The 25638-nt window shown below is 46.1% G+C and overlaps 8 protein-coding genes across 8 annotated transcripts; 4 read left to right on the forward strand and 4 right to left on the reverse strand.

Moving 5' to 3' along the window:
• Positions 1–957: 957 nt before the first annotated feature.
• V1508DRAFT_352998 (acyl-CoA N-acyltransferase) lies at positions 958–1753 on the forward strand (the record flags this gene model as incomplete). Its single annotated transcript, XM_066936870.1, has 2 exons — positions 958–1366; positions 1422–1753. The coding sequence occupies 2 exons, from the start codon at positions 958–960 to the stop codon at positions 1751–1753; spliced, it is 741 nt and encodes a 246-aa protein (XP_066796503.1).
• An 878-nt stretch (positions 1754–2631) lies between these two features.
• V1508DRAFT_415179 (eukaryotic peptide chain release factor subunit 1) lies at positions 2632–4540 on the forward strand. Its single transcript, XM_066940031.1, has 4 exons — positions 2632–2875; positions 2932–2943; positions 2995–3044; positions 3105–4540. Exons 1-4 carry the CDS (start codon positions 2811–2813, stop codon positions 4295–4297), a joined length of 1320 nt encoding a protein of 439 aa, XP_066796504.1. The 5' UTR covers positions 2632–2810; the 3' UTR covers positions 4298–4540.
• A 6-nt stretch (positions 4541–4546) lies between these two features.
• On the reverse strand, positions 4547–6136 carry V1508DRAFT_403644 (uncharacterized protein; the record flags this gene model as incomplete). Its single annotated transcript, XM_066938572.1, has 3 exons — positions 4547–5331; positions 5385–6020; positions 6070–6136. 3 exons carry the CDS (start codon positions 6134–6136, stop codon positions 4547–4549), a joined length of 1488 nt encoding a protein of 495 aa, XP_066796505.1.
• Positions 6137–6383: 247 nt separating this feature from the next.
• Positions 6384–7987, reverse strand: V1508DRAFT_415183 (ATP11 protein-domain-containing protein). Its single transcript, XM_066940032.1, has 2 exons — positions 7487–7987; positions 6384–7434 (listed from the first exon to the last, which is right to left on the reverse strand). Exons 1-2 carry the CDS (start codon positions 7708–7710, stop codon positions 6660–6662), a joined length of 999 nt encoding a protein of 332 aa, XP_066796506.1. The 5' UTR covers positions 7711–7987; the 3' UTR covers positions 6384–6659.
• Positions 7988–10332: 2345 nt separating this feature from the next.
• V1508DRAFT_415187 (uncharacterized protein) lies at positions 10333–11978 on the forward strand. Its single transcript, XM_066940033.1, has 4 exons — positions 10333–10696; positions 10744–10798; positions 10855–11688; positions 11739–11978. Exons 1-4 carry the CDS (start codon positions 10377–10379, stop codon positions 11901–11903), a joined length of 1374 nt encoding a protein of 457 aa, XP_066796507.1. The 5' UTR covers positions 10333–10376; the 3' UTR covers positions 11904–11978.
• A 125-nt stretch (positions 11979–12103) lies between these two features.
• Positions 12104–13489, forward strand: V1508DRAFT_415190 (P-loop containing nucleoside triphosphate hydrolase protein). Its single transcript, XM_066940034.1, has one exon. The coding sequence runs from the start codon at positions 12164–12166 to the stop codon at positions 13055–13057; it is 894 nt and encodes a 297-aa protein (XP_066796508.1). The 5' UTR covers positions 12104–12163; the 3' UTR covers positions 13058–13489.
• A 725-nt stretch (positions 13490–14214) lies between these two features.
• On the reverse strand, positions 14215–15258 carry V1508DRAFT_76830 (uncharacterized protein). The gene has a single exon (XM_066943047.1). It carries the CDS (start codon positions 14936–14938, stop codon positions 14402–14404), a length of 537 nt encoding a protein of 178 aa, XP_066796509.1. The 5' UTR covers positions 14939–15258; the 3' UTR covers positions 14215–14401.
• A 1345-nt stretch (positions 15259–16603) lies between these two features.
• On the reverse strand, positions 16604–18388 carry V1508DRAFT_415193 (beta-lactamase-like protein). The gene is made up of 2 exons (XM_066940035.1): positions 17595–18388; positions 16604–17539 (listed from the first exon to the last, which is right to left on the reverse strand). The coding sequence occupies exons 1-2, from the start codon at positions 17982–17984 to the stop codon at positions 16922–16924; spliced, it is 1008 nt and encodes a 335-aa protein (XP_066796510.1). The 5' UTR covers positions 17985–18388; the 3' UTR covers positions 16604–16921.
• Positions 18389–25638: the final 7250 nt, after the last annotated feature.

Here is a 25638-nt window from a genome sequence, read left to right on the forward strand (position 1 = left end):
TCTGAGCCGCACCGGTACTGTGCCAGTCATCGACGATTTAACCTATTTCAGGAAGGGAATTATGCTGATCTATGATTTCTTCAGGTCTGCGACTCAACCAGGCAATTGTCATCACGGTGTATATGAAGCTACAATAGACTATGGACTTTTATTTCCGCATATTAATAATTTATTCGTCTGCACTTAGTACTCGATAGTTATTGACCCCAACAAAGGGTGCTGTTCGCTACCTGCGGCTTGGGACTCCTTTAAAAACACTCCTCATTATCAAATTTGCGTAGATGTAATAATGTTAAATAATAGGCTCATGATTACGAAATCATCCATGTTGTTTGACAGTTAAATGGAGAGCCAGATCGAGGTGTAAGCCGAAATGAGCTGGCTGCGGGTTAAGGTTGTAGTCCATCACGACAAATACCATTCAATGACGTATACTACTCAATTGATCGTGCTGTTCTGCGTTCACTAGACTCGATTTGCGTTATCCCTTAATACATCATTAACTCGATATGGCTCGGTTCTAAGGATCCTACTTGTCTACTGATACTTTTATTGCTGTCGATCCATGACCTCTTCGAATAACAAACGAAGAGTGCGATGACCACGATCAGAGTACCATCCGGCCAGACACTGACTGTCGTCCCTGTCGACGACACGAGTGAACGGAAGAAACTCGCCGATGGCATTGGTGAGGGCGCGTTCGAGTTCGCGTATGATCCGAGCAAATGCTTGCTCGACTTGCGGAATTCCTCTCAGCAACGCCAACAGCAGCAACAACATATCGCACAGTTGCAGGCCTACTTTGAGCTCTGGCTGCTACTGTACTATATCTTTACTACTCATTCAGGCACGCAGATGATCGACGTGCAGTTTCCAGACGTGCGAGAACTTGACACGCAACAGGCAGCTCTGATCATGGCATTTGTGCTAGAGCCGAAGGATGCGCATGCTCCGCACATGTTCTGCCCCCGATCGGTCTTCTTCCAGATCTCGCTGCCGCCTTCCGGCCCGTACAAGTGCTGGCTGGGCTCACACTTTACTAATGCCACCTACCCTCGTTACTGCGACAACACCTCGGCCAAACACGCCAGGGATCCATGGCGCCCTCCAAAGCCACGCGCGGGCACGCTTATCTACAGTCGCTATGTGCCGACTCTGAACAAAATGTTCACCATGCGTGCACTCAATATCGAAGACGACGCCGATACATTTTCAGAGTGGATGAATAACGACCGCGTGGCAGAGTTCTGGAACATGAAAGGTGACAAAGATAGTGTGCACCTGCCATATCTGAAAACATTGGACGGTGACAAGCATGTTGTAACTGTTATTGGCTCACTTGACCACGAGCAGTTTCTTTACGCCGGTACACTGTTTCATATTAGTGTTCTCTGTCCTGCAACCGCTGACAATCTACCTAGAGCTCTACTATGTCGCAGAAGATCATCTTGCACCATTCGCAGACGGCGCTGGTCTATACGACAGAGGATTCCATCTCCTGGTCGGCAATGAGCGTCTACGCGGTCCGCATATCGTGCGTGCATGGCTCACCTCCACTGTCCACTGTCTGTTCTTGCAAGATCCGCGCACCCAGTACGTCTTCCTTGAGCCACGCACTGACAACAAGAAGTTAATTGGCTATTTATTACAACACGGATTTGAAAAATTGAAAGAGTTTACTTTTCCGCATAAGCGGGCCGCGCTGATGAGGATTGATCGAGACGCGTTTTTCCAGGTCGGGCCGGCGCAGTGATTCTTCTCCTCGATGGGCTGACTGACTGGTAGTAGCTATTTGAGTCTGCAAAGTTGAACAAAAGGGCTTTATTGCGTTGTAGATAGCTTGTATTAGAAGTATATAGTTACTGGAAGGCTACCTAGGTTGCGAATATTGCCGACACATAACGCCTCGCGATGCTGAGTCCCTCCAAAAGATTCATAAGTTCACCGTCAAGAAATCCGTACGTTGGCTTGGCTTTAGTAAAACTCCGATCACAGCTGTACACATGACACATTCCTAGTCAACCAGTCGTAGCTGCCATATTGCACAATGTAGTGACAAAGAGCAGTGCTGCTGGTACGGGTATTGTGAGATAGGGCCATCACACACAACCACAACATATTAATTGGACGTAAGGAAGCCGCCGTAAGTACTGGTACTTCGGATTGGAGAATGTAAATATTGAACGACTACGGCCAGCTAGTATTCAGCCATTATTCAACCACTTAGAGACCCAGTAAACTTGAAATATAGCATATAGCAGTGGCAAACGAATATAGTTCCTAATTTGTGCATCCTTGACGCCAGAAAACACTAGAAACGATATACTTACACAGTACCACACCGTTAAGCAGATATCGCGCACTTCGTATCGGTTTATCGGGGTAATCGATTTGTAAATTTAAACATTAGCGCTTACAAGGGAATAAATCAGCTTACAGGTGTTATCGGTGACACGAATTGGCCAGCTAGTGGGGATTTACTATACCCCAAGATTTTTGCCGTTTTTCTTGCCGTCCAAGTCAGTTGGTGGCGTAGGGTATGCGGCTAAACAAACGAATGTTAATCCCTAACCCAACTGCTGCATACTACGAATGTGGCACCTTCCAGACAATTTTTTCATTCTCAGTTCAACTACGGCCTGCTAGAGTAAGGCACGCTTCTAACCGATTGAATCAGGTTCGAACGTTGATACTAGATTGATTGAATTGGGTACTCCATTTTGTATCATACGTATTTTTTTGTTTTCGTGCATTTGTACACGATCATAGACATTTGTATCTTCTCTGTGCTTGATTGTTCATAATTCAGAATGGCGCCCACAAATAATTTGGAGACTGACGCGGAGAAAAATATCGAGATCTGGAAAGTCAAGAAGTGAGTATTCCTAGTAGAGGTGGTCTGCTGTAATCTTGAGGCTAATATGGGTTTAGACTTATCAAGAGGTATGCGGGCGGAAGGCCCTCTGCGGGGAATTAGCAGCTAACGGCAAACAGTTTGGAGGCCGCGAGAGGAAATGGCACATCTATGATTTCGCTCATTATCCGTATGTACCGTCGCAAAGCATGTCGGAATACCTGTAATAGCTGCTAATGGACCGGTGAAGCACCGAAGGATCAGATTCCGCGAATAGCCAAACTTCTGGCGGACGAGTACGGCACAGCTTCCAATATCAAATCACGAGTGAACCGCCTGTCAGTGTTGAGTGCAATCACTTCCACTCAACAGCGCCTGAAATTGTACAACAGGGTCCCCCCGAATGGCCTAGTCATATATTGCGGTGAGATAATCACAGCTGAAGGTAAGGAACGCAAACTTAACATTGATTTCGAACCGTTCAAGCCAATCAATACCTCGCTCTACCTCTGTGACAACAAGTTCCACACAGAGGCTCTCTCCGAGTTACTGGAGTCCAACTCCAAGTTCGGCTTCATTATTATGGACGGTAACGGTGCGCTCTTCGGGACACTGTCGGGAAACACTCGCGAGGTCCTCCACAAATTCACAGTTGACCTGCCCAAGAAGCACGGTCGTGGTGGTCAGTCAGCGCTTCGTTTTGCCCGATTGCGTGAGGAAAAGCGGCACAACTACGTTCGCAAGGTCGCTGAAGTTGCTGTCCAGAACTTCATATCCAACGACAAAGTTAACGTGACCGGTCTTATTCTCGCCGGCTCAGCCGACTTCAAGACCGAGCTCTCCCAATCTGATATGTTCGACGGTCGGTTACAGGCCAAAATCATTAAGGTCGTCGACGTGTCATACGGTGGCGAGAACGGTTTCAACCAGGCCATCGAACTCTCTGCTGAGGCTCTCTCGAACGTGAAGTTCATCCAGGAGAAGAAGCTTATTCTGCAGTACTTTGACGAAATTGCGCAGGACACTGGAAAGTACTGTTATGGTGTGGAAGACACCCTCAAGGCTCTCGACCTTGGCGCTTGCGAGACTGTTATAGTGTACGAGAACTTAGACGTGGTTCGGTACACGCTCAAGAATGCTAGCGGTGACCCAGTCATTATCCACGTGTCGAAAGCGAATGAGACAAACTCAAAGGAAAAGTTTCTTGATAAAGCTACGGGCCAGGAGATGGAAACTATTGACGAGCAGCCCATGATCGAGTGGCTGGCGGAGAGATACAAGGACTTTGGTGCGTCACTTGAGTTCGTTACCGACAAGTCGTCCGAAGGGGCTCAATTCGTAAAAGGTTTCGGTGGTATTGGTGCATTGCTTCGATATAAGGTCAACTTCGAACAGCTAGTGGATGATTCAGATGATGAATACTATGACGACGATGACTATTAAGTGCACTGTATGGGAGTTGTGAAACGGAAAAGTAAATAAGTGAACCGGATTGTTTGCAACGGAATATTTTTGTAGTTTCGGGAGGTTTGTCGTATTAGTTATCTTGTTTCGTTTGCTTTATTTAGGGGTAATACATACTTTCTAGTGAAAACACCTCATCTTACAGCACTTGTGCATTGACGCATTGGTGTTAGTGTAGTGTATCTTTATGTACTATTTCTACATATACAAAAAATTTTGTTTGCAAATTCAACGCCGCCCCTTGACAGTCACCAGCAGCCTACTAATATGATCAGTCAAGTTTTCTATCTGAACATCTCTGCCCTCGTCCGCGATTTCTCCAAGTCCAAGCACTTTCACTTTAACCATTCCCTGTGCGTATTCCTCTTGTCCCAGAATAACCGCAAGTGGCGCCCCGATCTTATCTGCCGCGTCAAACTGTTGCCGAGGCTTGGGCTTGGATTTGTACAGGAACTCTGCGCTTATTCCTGCTTCCCAGAGTGCCTTGCAGACTTTTAGGCGCTCGGGAAGGAAGCCAGTCCAATCCTTACCACCGCCGAAGGCCATAACGAAAACGTCAGTCTCGTTTGCACGGATCTTGGACATGTCCTCCTTAGCCTTAATAATAGAGAAAAGTCGCTCAACCCCAAACGAGATACCAACGCAAGGCATAACTGATGACTTCTTGCTCTGCGAGAACATGCCAACTAGTTCATCATATCGGCCACCAGCAGCGACTGAACCGACGCCAACGTATTCGGACACGTCTTCATCCAGGTCTTTTGGTTTTGACTTTTTGTCCTTATTGGTCCTGTAAGATGGTGGCGCAGAGGCCGAGGTAACACATTCGTAGATAATTCCTGTATAGTAATCGAGACCACGGGCAAGTGAAAGGTCGAATGATAGCTTGTCCTGGATGCCGAATGATTTGATGTAACTGAAGAGGACTTCCATGTCCTTGATCCCTGATGCAGCAGACTCGTTCGACATCAACACCTCATCTTGTTTCAGTTTGACGAGAAGATCAACGCCACCTACTGCCGTCAGTGACAATTGTAATACCTATTTCTCTGACTATAAAACTTACCTTTCATCTTGACATACTCCCCGATCTTATCAGCGGCTTCAACAGGGAGTCTCTTTTCTTCAGTCATCTCTTTCTTGACATCCTCCCACGACATTTTATCAAGCTTATCGACAGCGCTGCTAATCTTTCGCACGTCCGCCAATGGAACACCACAAACCGCGAAAATACCGTCCAGGATTTTTCGGTGATTCAACTTGATGACAAAGTCTTCAATGCCGAGAGCAGTGAGGCCCTCGACAGCGATGCACAAAATCTCGGAGTCCGGAATCATGCTCTCGTACTGTCCCGCAATATCAAAATCACACTGGTAAAACTCGCGCATACGGCCCTTCGTCATAGCAGGTTGATCTCGGCGGTAAACTTTGGCAAGATGATAGCGCTTGATTTGCTGGATTGTTGGATTCATTGCAAGAAAGCGCGCAAATGGCACAGTTAAATCATATCGTAGAGAACACAGTTCACCACCCTGATCCTGCAAATCGTAAATCAACTTCGAATCCTCGCCGTATTTACCGGCAAGAATCTCGCGTAACTCGAAAACTGGAGTGTCGATTGTGACTCCACCGTGGCGCTTGAACACCGACGATATCGTGTCGAAGATGCGACTGCGTAGGACCATGTCCCTGTCGGCCCAATCTACATGTCGTCAGTACCTCTAATGCAGTCGATAACTGACATAGCTTACCTTTTGTGCCCTTCGGCGTCTTGAGCGTAAATTGTTGCGCCTTCTCTTTTCCGTCTTTGGCCGCCATCATTTCTCTGATAACAGCACTTGTTGAAAAATGTCGGAAAACTGCTACAACGAGAGGTAGTGGCGGATAAGTCTTTATTCTAACGGCGGCTGTTCGAGGTATTCCCTGACAGAAAATTTTCATCTAGATGCTATGCTTGCCATCCTATTGAACACACTTTGTCCGATGCTGATATTCAATTCCGGGACGGGTTTTCGCGCAAAAAATTATTCGGTGACTTAACAACCAAAATTACTCACAGTTGTAGGGTCTCTTCCACCCATCACCAACCAATACCTGGCGCGTCCTCGAAAACGAAGTGCCGCAATATTACATACAAAATATTCGGCCATTAGGAGATTCTATACGTGGCATCTGCCGGGGTGCAGAACAAGAAATTTGCCCCGGAAAAGCGCGTGATCATATCGGCCACAGCACACTTCTGTGTAACTGTTCATCTCTTATCTCTAACAAAAGTGTATATACCAAACTCCAAACTAGCATGTTATAAAATCTATACGAAAAAAGTCACAATATGCAAGAACTAATCCGCCATCTCCGCCTCTCGAATTAAATCCTTCATATCAAATCCAGCTCCGCTTTTGAATAGATCAAGTAGCATGCGCCGTCTCAGAGCCTTTTCACGCTCGTACGGCTCGATAATACCCTTGGGATCCGAATTGTAAAATTTCTGCAGAGTCAAGACCAGGAACTGAGCGTCCGCCGGTGAGACGCCCATACCCTTCTCTACGGTTCCGTTCAACAACACCACACCCCGCGATTTTGAGAGTTCCGAATGGAATATCAGTGTCGTATGCGGCCGCGCAAATTCGGTGTGCAACTTGTACTCAAGTAACGACGTCAGAAGACAGTGCGTGGTATTGTTTTCCGGGAAAGTCCATTGCACAAACTGCATTTCGGTTCCCCCTGTAGTCGTTTCATCCGCCTCAACGGCATTAAGGTCACGCGGCAGTGGCAAGATAAACATGGGATATTTCCGCGCATTTGCCCTCATCCGCTCAAAAGTTTCCACATCTAGCATTGCGCAAAGAGAGAATGGGTCGTGTGCGTGTCGGGCACGCCAGATAAGTTCAATATCCCTGATTTCTTTATGCTGCGACAATTTCTCAGTATCAACGTAGGATGATAGCGTCTTTATCGCCTTCTCTTTCGGAATTTTCGGGATATTCGCTGCAGCATGAACTATATTGTCTCCTGGCTTCTTGAACGGCAGCGGCGCGAGTTTGTTGCTTTGTCGCAGTCGAACGATATTCTCTTTATAATGCTGCTTCAGCTCATCTAGTGTATCAACACGTTTCCTGTCCGAAGAATTAATGTCCTGGCCAACCTAAGTCGTAAGTATTGACGTACTCCTGCATCAACTTCTCGAGTTTTTCCTTATACGGCTCAGCAACGTCTTTCCGTAAAATCGGTGGCATGACGGTGCTGTAAGTAGCCACAAAGGTGGGGACAATACAAGCGTACGGTTGAACGCATGACGATTTGAATGCTCGCTTTACTAGCAGTGAATTTGTATGTAAGATCTTTAGATGCCCCGGAATCGCTGCTCGAGAATAAAAAACGGTCGCCTTCATAGATTCCAGTGTAGTACGACTTCAGAAAGCGTCGGATTGTTGCTGAATAGGGTGATTTTATACCAGAATATGCCACAGCAATGTGGTACTCTTGAATGCAATATGAATATGATGAATATTCATGTACTCAAAAGCAGACTGGGACGCTGAAGGGTTTCGTGTTCGTTGCGCCTCCCATGATAAAAGTTACCAGCCAAGGACCGCAACCATTTTTACGGTCTGATTTTACCGATAGTAACCCTTACCTAGACCTAACACTCATGGTTTTCGTAAATTTGGTTTCGCAAATTTACAAGAATTTCATGATCACACGTAAAACCTTAACGTCAAATTTAAGAAATTTTTTAAGGTTAGCTTTAGCCTTAAACGGCAACTACTTTGAATCTTCTTCAATTACACTTGCTGGCCGCATTCCCGACGCGCTTACTTCTCCCATTAATTTAGGGAATTCATGGAGCAACTACCCGCTAAGCCTTTTTGGAACTAGCGCTAAGTACACATTTCGTACCCTAACCACTTCCACGTTTTCCCAATCCAGCGTGCTGTGTAAACAAACGCGTATTGGTAACAACGCGTTCGTGGACTCGCTGTATCTCGAACATATACCATAATTGCATCACTCTTTCCCGTCCTCCACTACAACACAAATGGATCACGTTACAACAGCAGTCAGCAACGCGTATCATGTATATATGGGCATGGTATTGGATTCGGTGGATCAAGCTAGACAGTTTGTAAACGCGTATGCGATTCAGTAAAGAATGGTTTTGTCTGCAACAAAGATCAGACACTGTTGCTCTTATTCAAATGTGCTAAAAAGCCGTTCAACTCCAAACAGCGTGCGATGACAAAAGGGATAAATGGTGACAATGCCCTTCTCCGTCAAAAAAAAGCTCGAAGCATGCTTTGTGACTGTCCATGGAGAGTGCGGTTCAAAAAGCGACTCAATGATTGGATTATTACAGAGCTAATGGACGAGCATAAAGGACACCAACTTGAAGGCGCTAATCACTTAGCTTATTCGGAGAATAGACTTATCACTACTGGGTCTATGTTTGAGCTGGTTAGACGCTCATCCACATTTATTACGACAATTGCCAGTATGTTAAACAGAATGTATGGGCTGTCCTTGCTACATTTACAATCGAACGTACGACTACGGTCAGAGAAATGGCTCCTCAACGGTGAAGTTTATCAAGAATTGCAAGAAGACGGGTATATATACCGAGTCAGTCTGGGTCCAGAGAACACTCTCGACTCATTGTTCTTTGGCAGGCCTGAGGATGTTCAAGAGGCGCGCGTATGCGGGCAAACAATTGTAGTCGATGCCACGTACAAAACCAATAGATTTCGCATGCCACTGGTGAACTTGCGAACGGCGAGGATCGCACTGTGGTTACCAACGAGCAGACGAATTCTTACATTTGGGTCTTGCAGCAACTGAGTGAGAAGACTGTAGATCAATAATTGGGTCAAGCTAACTACGAACAGGCGTATTCCCAGAAGAATCTCCAATTGGTGATTACTGATGCGGACAAAGCCCTCATGGCTGCATTGTCGGAGGTGTTCCCGACTTCTTTCAATCAGGTCTGCAGATGGCACATTGAGCAAAACATACTCAAGAACTGTCGGAATTGCAGTATTGGACGAGTTTATGAAATGAATTAAGCAAATCGCGAGCTCGATGGACATCACGCCGCAGGAGAAGCACTTGGGGGATCTAAAGGACAAGTTTGCAGCTGTTGATTATTTCTAAGCAATGGTGGATAACAGGGCAATGAGAGATGTGGGCAGAATGCCATATATCGCATTCGAATCCGCGCAAATTCGAAAGACATTTCGTTGAGATGCACTCATCCCAATACAGCAGATGGTTGAATCTATTATCTGTGTAATGCCGTGGTCCAAATCACTCGCTCATCGCTTATCTACTTCCAAGAGCCGTACCAAATCATAGAGTCTGTTGGGATACGCCAAGCGTCTGTAGATAAAGAGAACTCATCTCACATTCAACCTCAAAGGACCTCAAAGGTTTGCTTAAAGTACCTCAACAGAAGGCACATGGCCACTATCTTGTGCACTTTGCGACGACACCGGTGATTATAAATTCCGGGAGAAAATCTCCTCAGCAACAATCATCAGCTGCTACTTCGTAAACGGAACTTAAGCTTAACATATTGGTCGAGCGTATTATCGAGAGAGAATCCGATAGAACGATGTCGGTCCTATTCATTAATGTGCCGCGCCTGTAAAGATATTAAATAAGTAGAGCACGATGACGCGTGAATAGATCGATCATTCTGTCCAAAATAGCAAGGATGGCCGCGATCGCGTTAGGTATTACCGTCGCCAAGTAGTGTCGAATGCGGTAAGGATCCATAACGAAGATTGTGAGATAAGGGATTTCCAGCGAAGTGCCATTTGCAAATAGAGACGCGCGACAAGTGTAAACAGAAGTACTATTGCTAGGAATTTGCGAGCTAAATTCGGAATTTATTAGTGAAAGCTTTGCCCTGAATGTGGGAATTCAAGAGTCTACGCGAAAAGTATCGGTCAGAGACACAAAACCCTTCTTCAAGGATTTGAGGGTCACGTCACTTCTTCAAGCTCTACACTGATCAACCCGAAACTCGTCCTCCAGTTAAAGATACGCAACGATATAACTGATGACAGGAATCAAGATTGCCGGTAGCCAACATACACATGCTCGTAATAAGCAAATATGGACAGGAGCACTTGACATATCGCAGCTAGATCCTAGCGCGCCGTCACTACAGGACTTGCAAATATCTGGGTTCTCTAGGTCAAAATTCCCATCCTCTAAGAAGAGCGGCTCAGTACTCTCTGGAGGTGATAGTGGGACAGCTAATGTTTCCAAAGAGTGCGCCACGATGTTTGGTGGAGATGACATGCGATTGAGTGCCGTGACATGTATCGATGTCGCTTCTATACGATTATGGATGGTATCCGGACCTGCCATGGAAGTGTAAGTGTATCAGATCAGTAGGTAATAATATAGTTAATATTCCATAGGTTTACTACGAACGCAGTAACAGAAGCATTCTTCAAGTCGGTTGTTGCGTCCAGTGTACGCGATACTTGTCTTAGATTCATTCGACGGATATCTGCTGACGTGGGATATAGGATCTACAAGATTCGCCTATTTTATCACGTGGAATTATAGTGAAGCTATCGCCACCTACACGGGATATCACTAGCCTAGTGATATTCGGTCATGTCTCGTCGTCACCTATGATCACGATGACAACAACTGATATAGACGCATCAATGCTTCCCAGGCGACCGCAGTCGTCATCGCCTACTAAAACACAAGTGACGATCAAAGCCCTTCCATTGAATGCGTCGTGCCGACTACACCCCTACGTACGTCACAAACGTAAACGTGCGTCGCCCATATCTAGAGCTGCTGCGGCTGAATCCAAATCCAGTGATCAGTCGGATAACGAGGCGTGCGACAATAAGAATGCAGTTTTTCTGGGTGCTTCAGTAGAGGAGGTGGCTAGTGCGCAAATGCGTAATGAGAAGCTCGAACAACTGTTGCAGCGTCGTACATCATTTAAACGGCTGCAGTTGCAATCGGTATGGTATGCTGGAGCGGGATCTGTGCCGCAGGATGATTTGCAGCAGACGTTCGAGAGTCAGCATATTGTAGCAGAGAATTCGCTGCTCGGACAACAGCCTACGTTCTCGCAGCAGTCTTCGCAGCCGGAATCTACGACGCAATCAGTGCCACCGTCGCAACCGTCGCATCATTTTGCCAATGGCCCTTCATCGAACGCGACATCGAAAACATCTTTGACTTTACAACGTGTTTTGATGAGTGCGCTTAGGCTGCGTGGGATAAATCGGCCACATTCCCAAGCTGCAAGCGGACAGGGGCACCTAGATGATGCCGATGCAGATGTGGACTTTAAAGAACTATATCATCACGCGTATCGGGCAACATTATTTGCGTTGGTGTGTAACCTTTTTGGCGGCGATCCCGACAATTTGCTAACCAAGTCTAGAGGAATAAGACGTCGTATAGGAACAGATCACGAATGTGCTCGACGCACGAGATACAGCAGAATAAAGATGCAGAACCAGATTGGCACGTTCGGCGCATTCAGCATGTCGTCGAGCGCATTTTGGATATATTCCTGGAAGCCGAAGTCGAAGAGACGTGTCCGTGAGTGCTGGTAGTCGTGGATATCGGATTTGTGTATACTACGTAATATAGCATTAATTTAAGTATTTCGCATCTCGTATTATTTTGTAGGTGACGGCCGCCTGACGCCTTGGGGGCCCCTTACATATAGCCCCGAAGTCGTGCGGCTCAGAGTCAAGTCGCTCACCATGAAAATAAATTTGATTCACTTTTCGAGCTACGGCACCTCACTCTCAGACGGGACACGGCTTCGTTGCTAGTTTATTGGTATAGCCACACAACAATATGACAGAACAGGCGATTCCGGCAATTGAAGTAGACAACCTAACGTACGTGTTTCCCAACTCAGTTGTCGGGTTGCATGACATCAACATCACGCTTCCGCAGCACTCGCGCACGCTGCTACTCGGGGCGAACGGCGCAGGCAAGTCGACGCTGCTCCGGATTCTGGCCGGCAAGACGCTCGCGAAACGGGGAACCATCCGTATTAATGGAGTAGACCCGTTCCGGTCGGGCGTGCCGGGCGTGACATATCTCGGGACGGAGTGGGCGGCGAATCCCGTTGTGCGCCATGACATGCCGGTCCCTGTTCTACTCTCGTCCGTCGGCGGCGACATGTTTCCGGACCGACGCGACAACCTCATCGACATCCTCGATGTTGACCTTGCCTGGCACATGCACGCTGTCTCCGACGGCGAGCGCAGACGCGTGCAGCTCGTCATGGGCCTCCTGCGTCCGTGGACAACTTTGCTGCTCGACGAGGTCACTGTCGACCTTGACGTCCTCGTCCGCGCGCGTCTGCTCGACTTTCTCCAGCGTGAGACTGTGACGCGCGAGTGTGCGATCGTGTACGCCACCCACATCTTCGATGGTCTGGCTGAATGGCCGACCCATATTGCCCACATCCACATGGGCCGCGTTATCGACATCGGCAACACGGCCGCTATTATGGCGGCTTTCATGGGCACAGCTGGAGGCAAGTCCGTCATTAGCTTACAGTCCTACAACCGGAACTCCGCTCTGCTCACGCTCGCCCTCAAGTGGCTCAAGGACGACCTTGTTGACCGCGGCAAGCGCGAAGACGTCAAGAAGCTTAAATGGGAGGACATCTCCCAAGACGAAAAAACTGGCGGACTTACCGCCTTCGAGACCTACTTCAAGGCTTCTCGTGCACGCTAATTCTCGTTCACGCTCGTCTAAATGATTGATTATTTCGTTTCTGGGAACCGATATCGGCGCATTTTATTTTTCAACAGCATTCAACATCGTCCGATTTCAACATTAGTCGCGACTTTTATGCCAGGGATTTTCAACAAATGGGATTAGGATTCAACTCTGTACTATAGTGCATTATCGGGTGTTGGTTACGGATAGACTGCGCCAATATGGATAAGATATTTGCCGGATACAGATGGGAGTGCAAAATTACTGTACTATACATAAGGACTCAACTCTTTTATTTACACTAGATAAAATGCGTTGGTTGTCAGGTGCTTTATTGGATTGTTGACTGTTTTGTAGATGAGAATGGTACTAAGTTTTTCAGATTTCTAGACTACAACTAGGCATAATATATATTTGTGGAGGTTCGTTGGCAAGTTCTACATCCGAAATATATATTTCGTTACATGTAGCACATTATGCTCAAGACTTAAATACGTCCACGTGAAAACATACATAATACTTGCTCGAAGCATAACATCGCTTCATTAAGTAAAGCTTCCGCATAGCATTATTTTCTCAACACGTCATATTGTACTGATTGAATGGTCGGCAAAAGGCAGCCCAGACACGCATAGGGTCACGCCGTGTAAGAGAGATACGAGTCACCGGCCCAAACAAGGTCAGCCACGCGCTCACGCGCTTCTATACGCTGCAAAATGGCTATGAATTGTAGCCAGATGAATACTATGCGGCTATATGTTTGTCCAACATATCTATTATCGATTGAATCATTTCCCTCCTTCCGCAACTAGAAGTATGAATAGTTATTGTCTTGCTTATTGAAGAATTCAATGATCCTATAAAATCTGGATTGTACTTGACTGGGAGTATAAAGCAAGAGCCTAGCTGAACCCTTATTCGATACACCATAATCTCGCAGTTTCGAGTGTATACACAGTGGTATGACGTGATCCCGTTTCCCATTGCGGGCCATGACCGAAGTGGGCTAATCGACTATGCCGCGTAAGGGAAGGTTGAGTATGGGAATCACCACATGCGCGTCATCTTCAACAGCATGGCCACAGACTCTTCAGACTCTTCACGTCGGTGGTGTAGAAAGCACCACCAAAAAATTATCCTCATGTGCTCGGAATAGAATGTGAACTACATCAACGATATTCTTTACATTGATACGCTCGTGTTATGACTTTTTGCCCTACGGTGCAACCCTAATCTGACTGCCAGCAGGCTGGCAAGAAGACATTGCAGTCTTTTACCCTGTTGACACAATTTAATGGAACCTAACGCATAGATATGTCCATACCGACGTTCTTTTCCAGGGTGTTGTCCAAGGGCTCTTTAGCGCAATACCATGTAGACTCTCGTCCCGCGATGTCTCGATGAATTGTGCGGTTGACGTCCCTTCTGAGTAAATTCAAATAATGCATTGCAGTAGGGCTGGACACTATACGATATCGCCGGAGTTTGCCCATATCGCATATTCTTAACCGGAGCAGCTCGCTTTCCCTTCATCGTCGACCCAAACTGACCAGCACCATAGGCCACCACGACATCCTCTTTCTTGGCCTGTTTGTTTCCCTTAATGCGAATGCAAATACCGTGGAGAGCCTTCTGCTCTCGACAGTGCGTTTTCCAGCGCAAGGGCCTTTCCTTGTTGTAATGTTCGAAAAGGATGGGAAAAGCAGAAAGGGATACACGTGTATGATGCAGGTACTGAGCAACCTGCGCCGTTTTGAATGTCGGGATCGTGGTTGCCATTGAATGAACATCTATGCCGCGATCTAGAGCTTGTCTTATTAAAAAGAGACTCATCTTGCGGGCGAAATTGTGGTATGCTGAGTCATGCCAGGACGCGAAGAAACCGAGAAGTCTCATCGGCAGTCGTTGCCAAGATAGGCATATTGCTAACACATACCATGTCAGAATAAAAACAAACTGATAAGGTATGACACAAAGTCACTTTCTGGCCTCCTCATCAACTCTCCCATCCGGGTGACGTGGCATGTCAACTCCGCACGCACGCCTACCACCAGATCCGTAAGTCCTGGATCGATCGAAATAAATGAGCTGGACCCAATTTGGAACGGCACGATAACAAGTGAGTAGCGCAGCATTTCGTCTGCTCACACGCATAGATTTCGGCTGCCTTCTTCTGACAAGACTGCGGAGATTGTCACTCCAGAGTTGTCGCTCTTGAATGATTGTGCGCATGCCCTTCTGCCATCCAAATTTAGCACGTCCCTCTAGGTATCATATATCTTGAATGTAGCGCTAACCGCTTAGCTCGAAATATCCCTCATTGATATAGCCCTTCATCCTTTTGTCATTCAGAGTAAGTTTCCTGACAACCAGTGCTTCAGCAGGAAGCGCGTGGTGATTGCTGCTCTGGTCGAAACAAAACCAACCTAGGCACCCGGGGTGTGATTTCTCGAAGATTTCCATGGCCCTTCCAAGCTGTTGTACCATGTCATAGGAAATCCAGAATACATCACGATTCTTCCCATGCTCAATGATCTCACGAGCGTATTGGCCTTCGAATTAGAGGGAGCCGGAGCATGCGCAGCAGAAGTCGGAGACCATCAATCCTAATGATGGACTCGCCTTTTTCCGTCCAAGTGATGGTAACGTCGTCGTTGCTACTGAAATAGCATTCGTCGGGCGTCACAAGCACAATTTCATTCTCACCATCTTGAAGGTCAGGCATGAATGCTTCAGAACAATCTTCCCCATCATATTCTCTCATCTTTGTCCTGTAGTTCATCACATCATAATAAATGTCCTTCGTGTGACCCTTTAAGGTGAAACCCCACAGCTGCAAATATCGCGTAATGGTAGTGAAATAGTGGCTTTAATCATTGAGCCGGTGACTTCAGAATAGACAACTTGTTCGTAATATGCCCTAAGCTTTGTTGCAGACCGTGTGTTTGGAGGAAGGGATCGAAATGTGAGAGAGACTGTTCACGAAACGTCCTCATCGTCTAATGCTGACGCTCACTATGGTGCATCCAGTTTAGTCCCAAAAACTCTATTCTCGTATCATAGTTTTGACTGCATAACTCTCACATATGGTGCAGTTACACGGCATATTTGAATATAATATTGGACGTATATATCATCTGCTAAGTATTAGAAAACAATGCATATTTCAAGACCCAAAATCATCAACCTTCGCATTCGCTTCTCCATTATGTGATCTTCGACCCATTGATATTTTCTAACTGACTGGTGGGATTTAGTGCAATTGTAGTCATCGAGAAACTGTGTTGTAGTTGAACGTGTCAGCTACGCGTTGCTGTGTCTAAAGCAAACTAGCTTCAATAACAATATACACTAACCATTTTAGGTAATTACACCCTTACCCTTCAGAAACCCTAAAACCCTGTGTTTCATAATTCGGTTGTCCCATAGTTAAGGACCCTCGTACCCCCAATCTTCTTCGTGGTAGAGGTCCCTCAATTTTTAATTTTTTCAAATAAAAATTGGTGCAAACGACTTACCGTAAGCCCCTATGAGGTTATTTACGTTTTTAAGGACTATGTAATTCTGTTGACGTAATAAAATCTTGTTGTGGAAGTAGTTACAATATCGGGACTAAACTGTAAGTACCATACAAATTTCTAATACGGCTAAAGTAAGTGTAAACCGTATTTAAGGTACGTGGCAGTACCTCGCTGCCATAAATTAGAATGATGATAGTTCTGTAGGAACTAGTCTTAACCCGACAACGTCGAATGCCCGCCACACAACTTTCAATACGCGTTTCCTCCCGCTCTTATTACCTAGCATAAAGCCATGATATGCTTTCAACGCAACCACCCTTATCCCGTTTGTATCGCAAGTTGAAAATCCAGTGCCAGCCTACAAAATCCAACCGTCGAGAGCACTGGAATTGGTGAAGCTTGACAATGGCTGATACTGCGGTCGGCGTTTTCCTCCTCTTCCAAAATTTTCTGCTGTGATATTCAATCGATTGAATGCTGTCAATGAGTTAGGTATAAAGAGCTCTGGAAACTCAGAAGTGAATTTATTGTAAATCTCTGTTGGAGTGAAGTAATCAGGGCCTTTGCTCTCAATTTGTTCTTGCCAGAACTTAATATATCCGTAGCTGTGATTCAAATCTTGGCTTCCATCAAAGCTGGCGTTGGACGATGCGTGGCCAGGAATGACAGCGAAAGGCGTTAGGCCAGATGTAAATTCCAAAGTGGCTAACCAAGACGCCGTGAGGGCAGGCGTAAGAAGGTCGGCCATATAAAGATGGAGGCGACGACCAAAGACAGCATCACCGGCAATGAGAGTTCTAATGGAAGGGATCCAGAACAAAGTGTGGTGGACCGTATCTCCGGTTACAGGGCCGAGGAGGTAGACTGGAGAATCTTCATCCCCCGGTAATGCGAAGAAACTGTAGTCGTAGGGCATTGGAATGGTGGTATTCTGCACAATACTGTCCACACCGTGGACGCGGCTCCATTCCTCCACCTAAAAATACAAATTAGCAAATCTATAGGAGAAAATACGTTCACGCTCCATGCACCTTCTTGGGGGCATCCTCTTGGATTTCTTTCGCGGCAAGACTACTTGCATAATACTGAATTCCAGGAAACTCATCAAAGAACGCGGCACCGCTGAGATAGTGATCGGGATGGTTGTGAGTAGAGAAGGCAGCGACAAGAGGTCTAGCTGTAGTCTCCTTTACCCAAGTTGCGAGTTCCTTTGCCTTCTCGATTGTCATTGGCAAGTCAATGATCATGGCAGCTTCAGTACCAATGACCAAAGAGGACACCATGTCAACCGCTTCGCCCGTATTAATAAATGTTTCCACGCGTAAAGATCCATTGGGAGTCGGATTGCCATCTAAAGCATGCAGACTGACAGCTAATATGACCATAGATAGAATTAAATGCACAAATTTGTTGGAAAACATGCTGTTGTAAAACGCCCGGCTGGTACTTTCGAGACCGATGAGATTCTAGGCTGACGGGAAACCGGAAGATAGCGCATGATTTGTCGAAAGAGAACAAATAAATTTATATCAATTTGTTGTCGATCCATATCTTTGAGAACCTGTACTCCATGGTGCGTCCGTGAGGTGTTATGTTTGAAGTCGAAACATTAGGCGGTGCACGCGAGCGCTTCCTGTGATAGATCGCCGAGTCATCAAAGTAGCAATTCTTCACAGATGTGATGTCACAGTATAGCTCAGAAGAGTGTTATCTAACAGATTTAGAGTGTTCAGATCGGAATCAGGCAATAAACGACTCGGCGCTGGTTTTCAGTGATGCTCTGGGTTGGCATTTTGACAGGCATTCGACGTTGGGTGTAACAAGGGCTTGGAGGTGGGCACAAAATGTCAGGCCGTCCTCATCACCGGAGCTCAGTCGTGCCGCTAGCCTCGTGGGCCCTAACCCCAGAGTTATGACACCTCATAAACGGGTTTCGCATCGTGTTCTCTCACCTATAGCACGAGAAGGTTAGGGTTATCCAATTTACCCTTTAGGAATGCACACTTCCTTGTATTAGACGGCCGACGAGACATACACAGTTAGCAAGAAATACAACAAAAATGTCTGGTGGTTGCGCCCTGCCATGGGTCACAAGTAACAACGGCCAGCTCCAAGAAGCTGGCCTCTCATATGTATGTATGTATATATATATACATAGACATAGACAAATAACAGGAACATAATGGTGGTAGAGAAAATCCTCACGCAAAACAAAAGCCCATAGGGAATAAAAAAAATTTCGGAGTTAAAACCTAACACCGTTCCTTATCCCCCGTGCCCACAGTCGAGTACGCGTCCCCGGAACCAGTAGTGTCCAAGTGGCTTGGATCTCGCCATCCTTAGACTTACCCTTGCTCCAGCGCGAAATTAGAGAGGATCTCAGTCCGTCAGGACTGCCCTCATGCCCCCAGATGAGAACGTATTGCCCGACCAGTTGTGCTACCAAAGCAACTTGGTTCTCACCGTATTGGTCAGCTGGATCCAGGCTCTCCTCGACCACATTCGAGTAGGCGTCCCCGAACTGGTAGTGGCCAAGTGACTTGGATCTCGCCATCGTCGGACTCACCTTGTTGTTCGAGGCGAATCAGCATATCGAATTAAAGAGGAGTCTGTCAGATCCCCCGTGCCGACATTCGAGTACGCATCTCGAATCAGCGTACTCGTATTAAGACTCTCCTCTTGCCCCCAGTAGAGGACGAACTGCTAGAACCGGCAGTGTACCAAGTGGCTTGCCTCTGGCCACTCAATGGTTTCGGCCTTCATGAACTGCCTCCGAAGTCAGAACACCGAGCAAGTCACTAAACAACCTTTGAAACATGGGAAGCTGGGATGGCTAAATCCTAGCCGCAGCGCCCAAGCTTGATGATTACACCACCAATTTACATATCTAGTTTGGATCTTTTGCCGGACTGTCAAAGTACATTTAAAGTATCTGAGATAGGGCAACCAGTCTGATCTCGTGGTAACAGCCTTTGCAGCCTCCTCGATTCTGCCTGCGGCAGAAGGACGCTGTCCAGCAGCAATTGGCAACCCCGGCCCTGCAACAGTCAGTGGGTAGTGTTGATGCAGATTCTGGCCAATGGCTTGTATAATCAGTCTATCCTCTCCTAATTACTCCATGATCAGAATGCCTTTTTACTCGATAATCTCGGACAAGAGCAGTATAGTATATGTCAGGGTCGACTCGGTCTTCGATCGCTACTTCGTTATCACTGCCATCGTTGAGGGCTGTGTAGTCGAGGCGCTTACAGCGAGTTGTGATCCTCTCAAAAGGGAGGCATTGTGGCACGATGAAAGGGGTGTTAATTGTTAAATAGCATTCGGGATCATAGTACTACAAAATGCTGTATTCAAAAAAAGTTGTGTTGAAGGTATCAAAACTATTAGACGTTATTATCGGCGACGATAACCGATACCTTCCAAGATCTGCCGATACGATAGACGATAATTATCGACAGACCTAAAGTTCGACGACGCCGAATTTCGATTTGCCCAACGTTGCCGATATCGCATCGCCAACAGCCCTAGTCTGTTTTCGTATCTCGCATTCTACTTATGGCTTTTTTCTATCCGGGTAGATAGATATACAGGGAGGGGTGTGTTTGGGCCGGCTCTTTTACATTAAAGAGCGTTCTAAATCATTACACTCAAGTTTCCACTTGGGTCTAATATGCAAGCGTCAACTACTGACCTCAACAGCTAGTTAAAATATAGTATAACCTACATCATCTGATGAGAAGAGGAGCTGGAACGATCTGTTCTTAAACCCGTCTGTTCCAGCGCTTGCAAATCGTCGTTAATCTACAAAATGCAATACGACTGTAGACCAGCCCATTGTTTAGAGACAACAAATGCAAATGAACGAGAAACATGAGAAGAACGATCTGATGATACCTTCTAACGATTCGGCGAGCCTGCCGGCTGGTAGTAACCAAACTTGCTGAGCTTTCCGGACGCCACTACTGATAACATAGAGCGGAAAACTCACGGGACGGAGAGGAGCAGAAAACGGAGATAAAGTAAGATGAGACGGAGCTCGGAGGTAGAACTGAGCGACGAAGAGAATCAAGCAGATCATGACTCGGCCGCAAGGTGATCTGTTACTTGGGAGATACGACAATATTGTGTGTCAAGCTGCCGTCAATTCAGGCATATTTTTAGTTGCCTCACAGTTGTGCTATAAATAGTGCTCACTCTTCAAATGCCTATGGGAAGTAATAGAAACGACTGTTCTCCTTGAGTAATAGCCAGCCCGTCATGCCATTAAAACACGCATCCGCCGCAAAAGATCACCTGATCTTTATAGACAGATCTGTCGAGAAACGCCCAAAATCGTATTCCGGGTTATGCTCAATAGGTGCGAAGCACGGAAAATAAACTGATTGTTCGTGTATTAACCCAATATAAATAGCCTTGATAGCGATGATACTGAAGCAAGCTTTGACAGCGATGATACTGAACCAACTCGGTCATGATGTTTGATCCGAGCAAATGGCGACGATGATCAATTCCTATATGTATTATGAAACTATCAAAACATGAGAGTTGAACAACAATTACAGGTCAACGCTGTCCACTTAGTAAGTTGGCCCGGCAGCCGGGATTATTGCTCGCAAAAAAATTCAAAGCATTGACTCTTGTGTGATCGTCATTCAGTCACCAGGGCGTAATGACCCTTCTCGAACTAGAGAGGTCAGTCAGTATCCTGGACACTCTGAACGAGCGACGACACTCGCGCCATTTCCAATTATTGAATTGAGTCTGGTAACCTTGAGACAGTCCTCCTTATTACCGAGATAGTGAATCAGTCCGACAGGCTGGCCGCTTCTGTACCTCACACGTGCGCAGATCAGCCTCTTTTTCCAATTCTGCCTGCAAATATACAACGCTAAGCATCGAATCCAACAATCTCGATATACCGCGAATGTGAGTTCATTCTACTAGCAACTATATCCGTCCTGTGGCATCAAATGCATGGTGACCATACGTACCCATATTCATATACTTGATCTTGACAATGTGCGTGTTCTCTTATATGCTCGCAACCGAAGTTTGAATGTTTGATATCCGATATCGCAGATTTTGGTTATCAATATTACACGGATTTCTATTTGATTATCCCTGTCCAGCCACCGGCTATCTGTTTAATCGTTCAGGCAATGTCTCATGAGAAGAAGCGGATAAGGCGTCGGAACATAGTAGGCCGGCAAGTCGTTTGGATGGAGAAGCGGTTTTCCAGCGGACGCTGCGCAGGAATGAGAAGACGTAGGTTCAAGCAAAGCTGTACATAAGACAAAGCTCCCACTCAATTCATCTAATATAAATAGTAACAAATTTTCAAGCGAGCAGTGACCTGAAGAATCGTGCATACTTAGCAACAATCCTTCTTACGGGAGATTAGAAAACTGAAAACACATTTGGTATAGTCAACTTTACGTTAGAGCGCCAACGTCAGTCAATGGTATTCCTGTTACAAGGAGAGAGAGGCTAATCGCATGTTGATTCGTATTATTTCTGAACGAGCGCCTTCCATATCTCGCTTAAGGCTGTTGGCGATTCGATATCGGCAATATCGGCAAACCGGCAACATCTTTAATCTCGCTTGTTCAGCCTCCATAGGCTGTTTGGAGGCCGTCTGTTCACGTGAGATAGATTGGATGTGTTTGTCATGGACAGTTAATGGGAGGTAACGAATAGAAGAACTCTATGCTGAAGTGCAGGAAAGTTTTGGGGTTTGAGAAACGTAGTGCACTCGTCTGTGGATGTTGCTTTGCCATGATTCTGAGCTCTAGGTTGCTTTATTACTGTTGTCATCTATTTTGGAGATCCTTGGGGGGTAACTCTTTGGTACTACGCCTTAATAAATATCTTAGGCTTCGACCATGATATTCGCGGGAGCAAGCAAAGTTGGGTGATGCGAACGAAGACGAATATGGCGACGAGAATCTTACGAAATAGGGAAAGATGTACTCTGTGACGTAAGGTCGATAGAAAGCTTACATGCTACAGCAAAGCCCGGTATGCCCTGCATTCGCTGTAAGCGGATAACCTCTTTGAGCCGACGTTTTTTCCTTGCAAAACCAGTCTTATACATGATTACCATCTCATCAAGTCTAGTCTCGCTAAGTCGATATGAATTAGGTGTAAAATTGCATCCATTTAATAGGGCTGTAGCATCATCTTTACACGAATTAGAGGGAATATGATGACCTTTTTCTTGCAGCTCTCCACTTCGTCTGAGATATTGAACAATGATTTGCAGCAGAAAGTGATTGAATTCACTTGTTGCTTCTGAACCTACAATTCGGGATGTGCTCCAACATGACGTTTTTTTCTGTGCCAAGTCCAACATGAGCCTTGGCGGACTATGGGTCCTATGTGTTAGACATGCCATTTCGTTATTCTCTGCGAAGTCAGAAATAAAGTACCCTTGACCATTCCTACTGGAGCACTCCTCTGAAATATTGTGCTTCATTGCTATCTTAAATGCGGCTTCTGTTCTGAGAATACTCATTTGGATGTTCTAAGGCTATAGATTCGACCGTCACCAAGTCTGGAAAACTCGGAACAATGGTGAAGCTGTAATTTGTATGCAATGGTACAATGGTCATTGTTAAAATCGTGCCAATCTACATGCGAGGCAAACCTACACTATATATACAAGTTCCTAGCATTTTTCCGTTCTGCAGCGAGATTCATAGACACGTGTCACATGTACTGACTATTTCTTATAACTCCACGTCGTTAACTGCTGACTGCAAGCCATCTCTAAGCACGCGTTTCGTCGGCCTTGCTCAATAGTGCTTGCATGCGCTGAAGGACGTCACGGCCTGATAGATTGACGCTCTTCTTTATCTGATCAACTGCGACATTCGTTGCATTCGTTGGACTTGGTGGCTCTTAGATATTTTAAGCCTTTTTCGTCAAAGTTATAGATATCGTTGTCGGCAATCGCATACGTCGGAGTGGTCTTCTGTACGAGATCGAACGACTTTGCAATAATGTCAGGATCCTCGCCATTTGCGCGTTGATGTCATATCTTCCGGAGTATTTTTGACTCCAACGCAGGATGACTACCGATTTATTAGGTACCTATTTCTCACCTACTTGATGAGCTCTTGGGAAGATGATATGACGCACTTGGTAAAGAAGTAAATCAGCAATTTTCGCACGCCCGTAACTCTGGGACGCTTATCATCTCATTGTATGAATCCATTCTAGATTGCTTCCTCTTCTATTTGAGCGAGATTTCGCGTCGGTGTGACAGAATCGCTTCGCGATATACCCATTTAAATGTAGCGGAAGGGGACATGGTAAAAATGTTCGGCGCTTCTACTAACTTATTTCACCGACACCTGATCAAATATTATCTGACTACAATTCTTATAAACACAACCATAACACTATCAAATCGATTCAAGTCACTCTGAATCGTCTTCTTCAGGCCCTCTTACCACCATTCACAAGTACGCGAATTATGGCCTGGGTGGCAGCATGTGCCACATCCCCATTCCTTTGGGCGCAGTCCTCATCCGCTGACGCCCATGTTCCTGCGGTTCTTGCTCCCGGCCCTGCACATCGTCACTTTGGACCTATAGCTCTTGTCCTTGCTGTAAAGTAAGGCTTCATCCTTTACGGGTTTGTTCGGGGTTCTTCGGAACCTAAGGTGCTGGTTGATCAGGAGACACTTGAGGAGATGTTGGCCCACCCAACTTGTTTCCTAAGTTAGATATCACGCTCTCTGGATCAGAAGGGACGAGCGAGTGTGTCCATTTATATTACATCTATATCTATTATCTCCTACATTTGGATATCGTATCCTTCCTTTTTCGTTATATTTCTTGTCATCGTATATCGTGTCCTTCCTTTTTTGGTTGTCCCCCTTGGATGTTTTTTCGGTCATAGTAGCGCGTAAGGCTATATAGAACACCGCAGGGTTTACGAAAGAAGGTAAGGACTCTATATGGGTAATCGGAGCGTGCATCATGTCCTCGATTTGCCGCCAGTGCGCTCTCTTCAGCGGCCGAAAACAATTCACATCAGGAGGTTTGAGGACATGAGTCCAGGGAGGTGGCATACAAAGAGTGACAATATTATTTAGTCTCTTTGCAATAGAGCTCGAAAGGGTTTCGAGCGGTGGCTCTCATGACCATCAAGGACTAGGAGGCGCCGCCATAAACCAGATCGTTCTTCGGTATGTTGATCAAAGTGCCGAATCTAACCTAGGCCTCGTTCGTTTGTAGTCAAGCCGTTTGTGCTTACAGCGATGGCACAATCGTTCGGGACCCGGGCATCTTCATACCAAGCAGAGAAGTGATATTAACCTGCAACGATGATGTACGGCGGGACTGCCCAGCCTTGGGAATTGACGCCTTGAATAACAATGACCCATTCCCATCCTCCAGGGTGGGCCGTTTTCGGACGTCCTCGTCCCTGCGCTTGTGATCACCATACCAGTCGAGACAATGCCCATCGTGAAGCAAATTTCGTCGAAGTTGTAAATATCTAATGCCGTATTTCGTAATCAGAGCTCACACCAGCCGCTAATTACATCAGGATCTCGAGATCCAGTTGGTGCCAACACGCTGCGTCAAGTAAACGATTCGCCATATCTTCCACATCAGTGGTCTAGGATGTATTGAGCAATCATCGATTGTTCCAGGTTGGTAAGCTGTCGCGCGTTGGCCATAGTGCGTCGCGAAGGTTCACCACGTCTTCACGGCCTAGGGTTACGTGGCTAACGGAATATTTCCGATCAGCCTCGCGATTGCTTAGCTTAGGATTTGTTCCATAGCCAGAAGGGCTAGAATTAATTGCGCTTTGCTTTGCCATATGTGGTTGAGAAGAAAAATGTGATTAAAAGTAGAGATTACTAAGTAGTGGAAAAGTGTCTTATCGGTGGTGAAATACGTTACATGAAATTCGCATTCATATAGACCTGAATTGCTAAGAGAATTCGTCCCATCCTTACTTTATCGTTTGAGCCTTGGCTAGCACGGTATAAACAGTGAATTACAAGATGCGTAAATAAGTAAAGAGGTGATCCTCGCTGGATTGCTGATCACGTTAACTCGT

The sequence above is a fragment of the Lipomyces doorenjongii genome, assembly GCF_038497915.1.
Source record: "Lipomyces doorenjongii strain NRRL Y-27504 unplaced genomic scaffold V1508scaffold_17, whole genome shotgun sequence".
Classification (NCBI taxonomy): domain Eukaryota; kingdom Fungi; phylum Ascomycota; class Lipomycetes; order Lipomycetales; family Lipomycetaceae; genus Lipomyces; species Lipomyces doorenjongii.

Coding starts and splice junctions, on each gene's coding strand:
- V1508DRAFT_415179 (XM_066940031.1), top strand. CDS start 2,811: ATGGCGCCCACAAATAATTTGGAGACTGACGCGGAGAAAAATATCGAG. Junction 3,045..3,104: donor TATGATTTCGCTCATTATCC/GTATGTACCGTC, acceptor GGACCGGTGAAG/CACCGAAGGATCAGATTCCG.
- V1508DRAFT_415183 (XM_066940032.1), bottom strand. CDS start 7,710: ATGAAGGCGACCGTTTTTTATTCTCGAGCAGCGATTCCGGGGCATCTA. Junction 7,435..7,486: donor CTCGAGAAGTTGATGCAGGA/GTACGTCAATAC, acceptor TTCTTCGGACAG/GAAACGTGTTGATACACTAG.
- V1508DRAFT_415187 (XM_066940033.1), top strand. CDS start 10,377: ATGACAGGAATCAAGATTGCCGGTAGCCAACATACACATGCTCGTAAT. Junction 10,697..10,743: donor TCCGGACCTGCCATGGAAGT/GTAAGTGTATCA, acceptor AATATTCCATAG/GTTTACTACGAACGCAGTAA. Junction 10,799..10,854: donor AGTCGGTTGTTGCGTCCAGT/GTACGCGATACT, acceptor CGTGGGATATAG/GATCTACAAGATTCGCCTAT.
- V1508DRAFT_415190 (XM_066940034.1), top strand. CDS start 12,164: ATGACAGAACAGGCGATTCCGGCAATTGAAGTAGACAACCTAACGTAC.
- V1508DRAFT_76830 (XM_066943047.1), bottom strand. CDS start 14,938: ATGAGACTTCTCGGTTTCTTCGCGTCCTGGCATGACTCAGCATACCAC.
- V1508DRAFT_415193 (XM_066940035.1), bottom strand. CDS start 17,984: ATGTTTTCCAACAAATTTGTGCATTTAATTCTATCTATGGTCATATTA. Junction 17,540..17,594: donor AAGAGGATGCCCCCAAGAAG/GTGCATGGAGCG, acceptor TTGTATTTTTAG/GTGGAGGAATGGAGCCGCGT.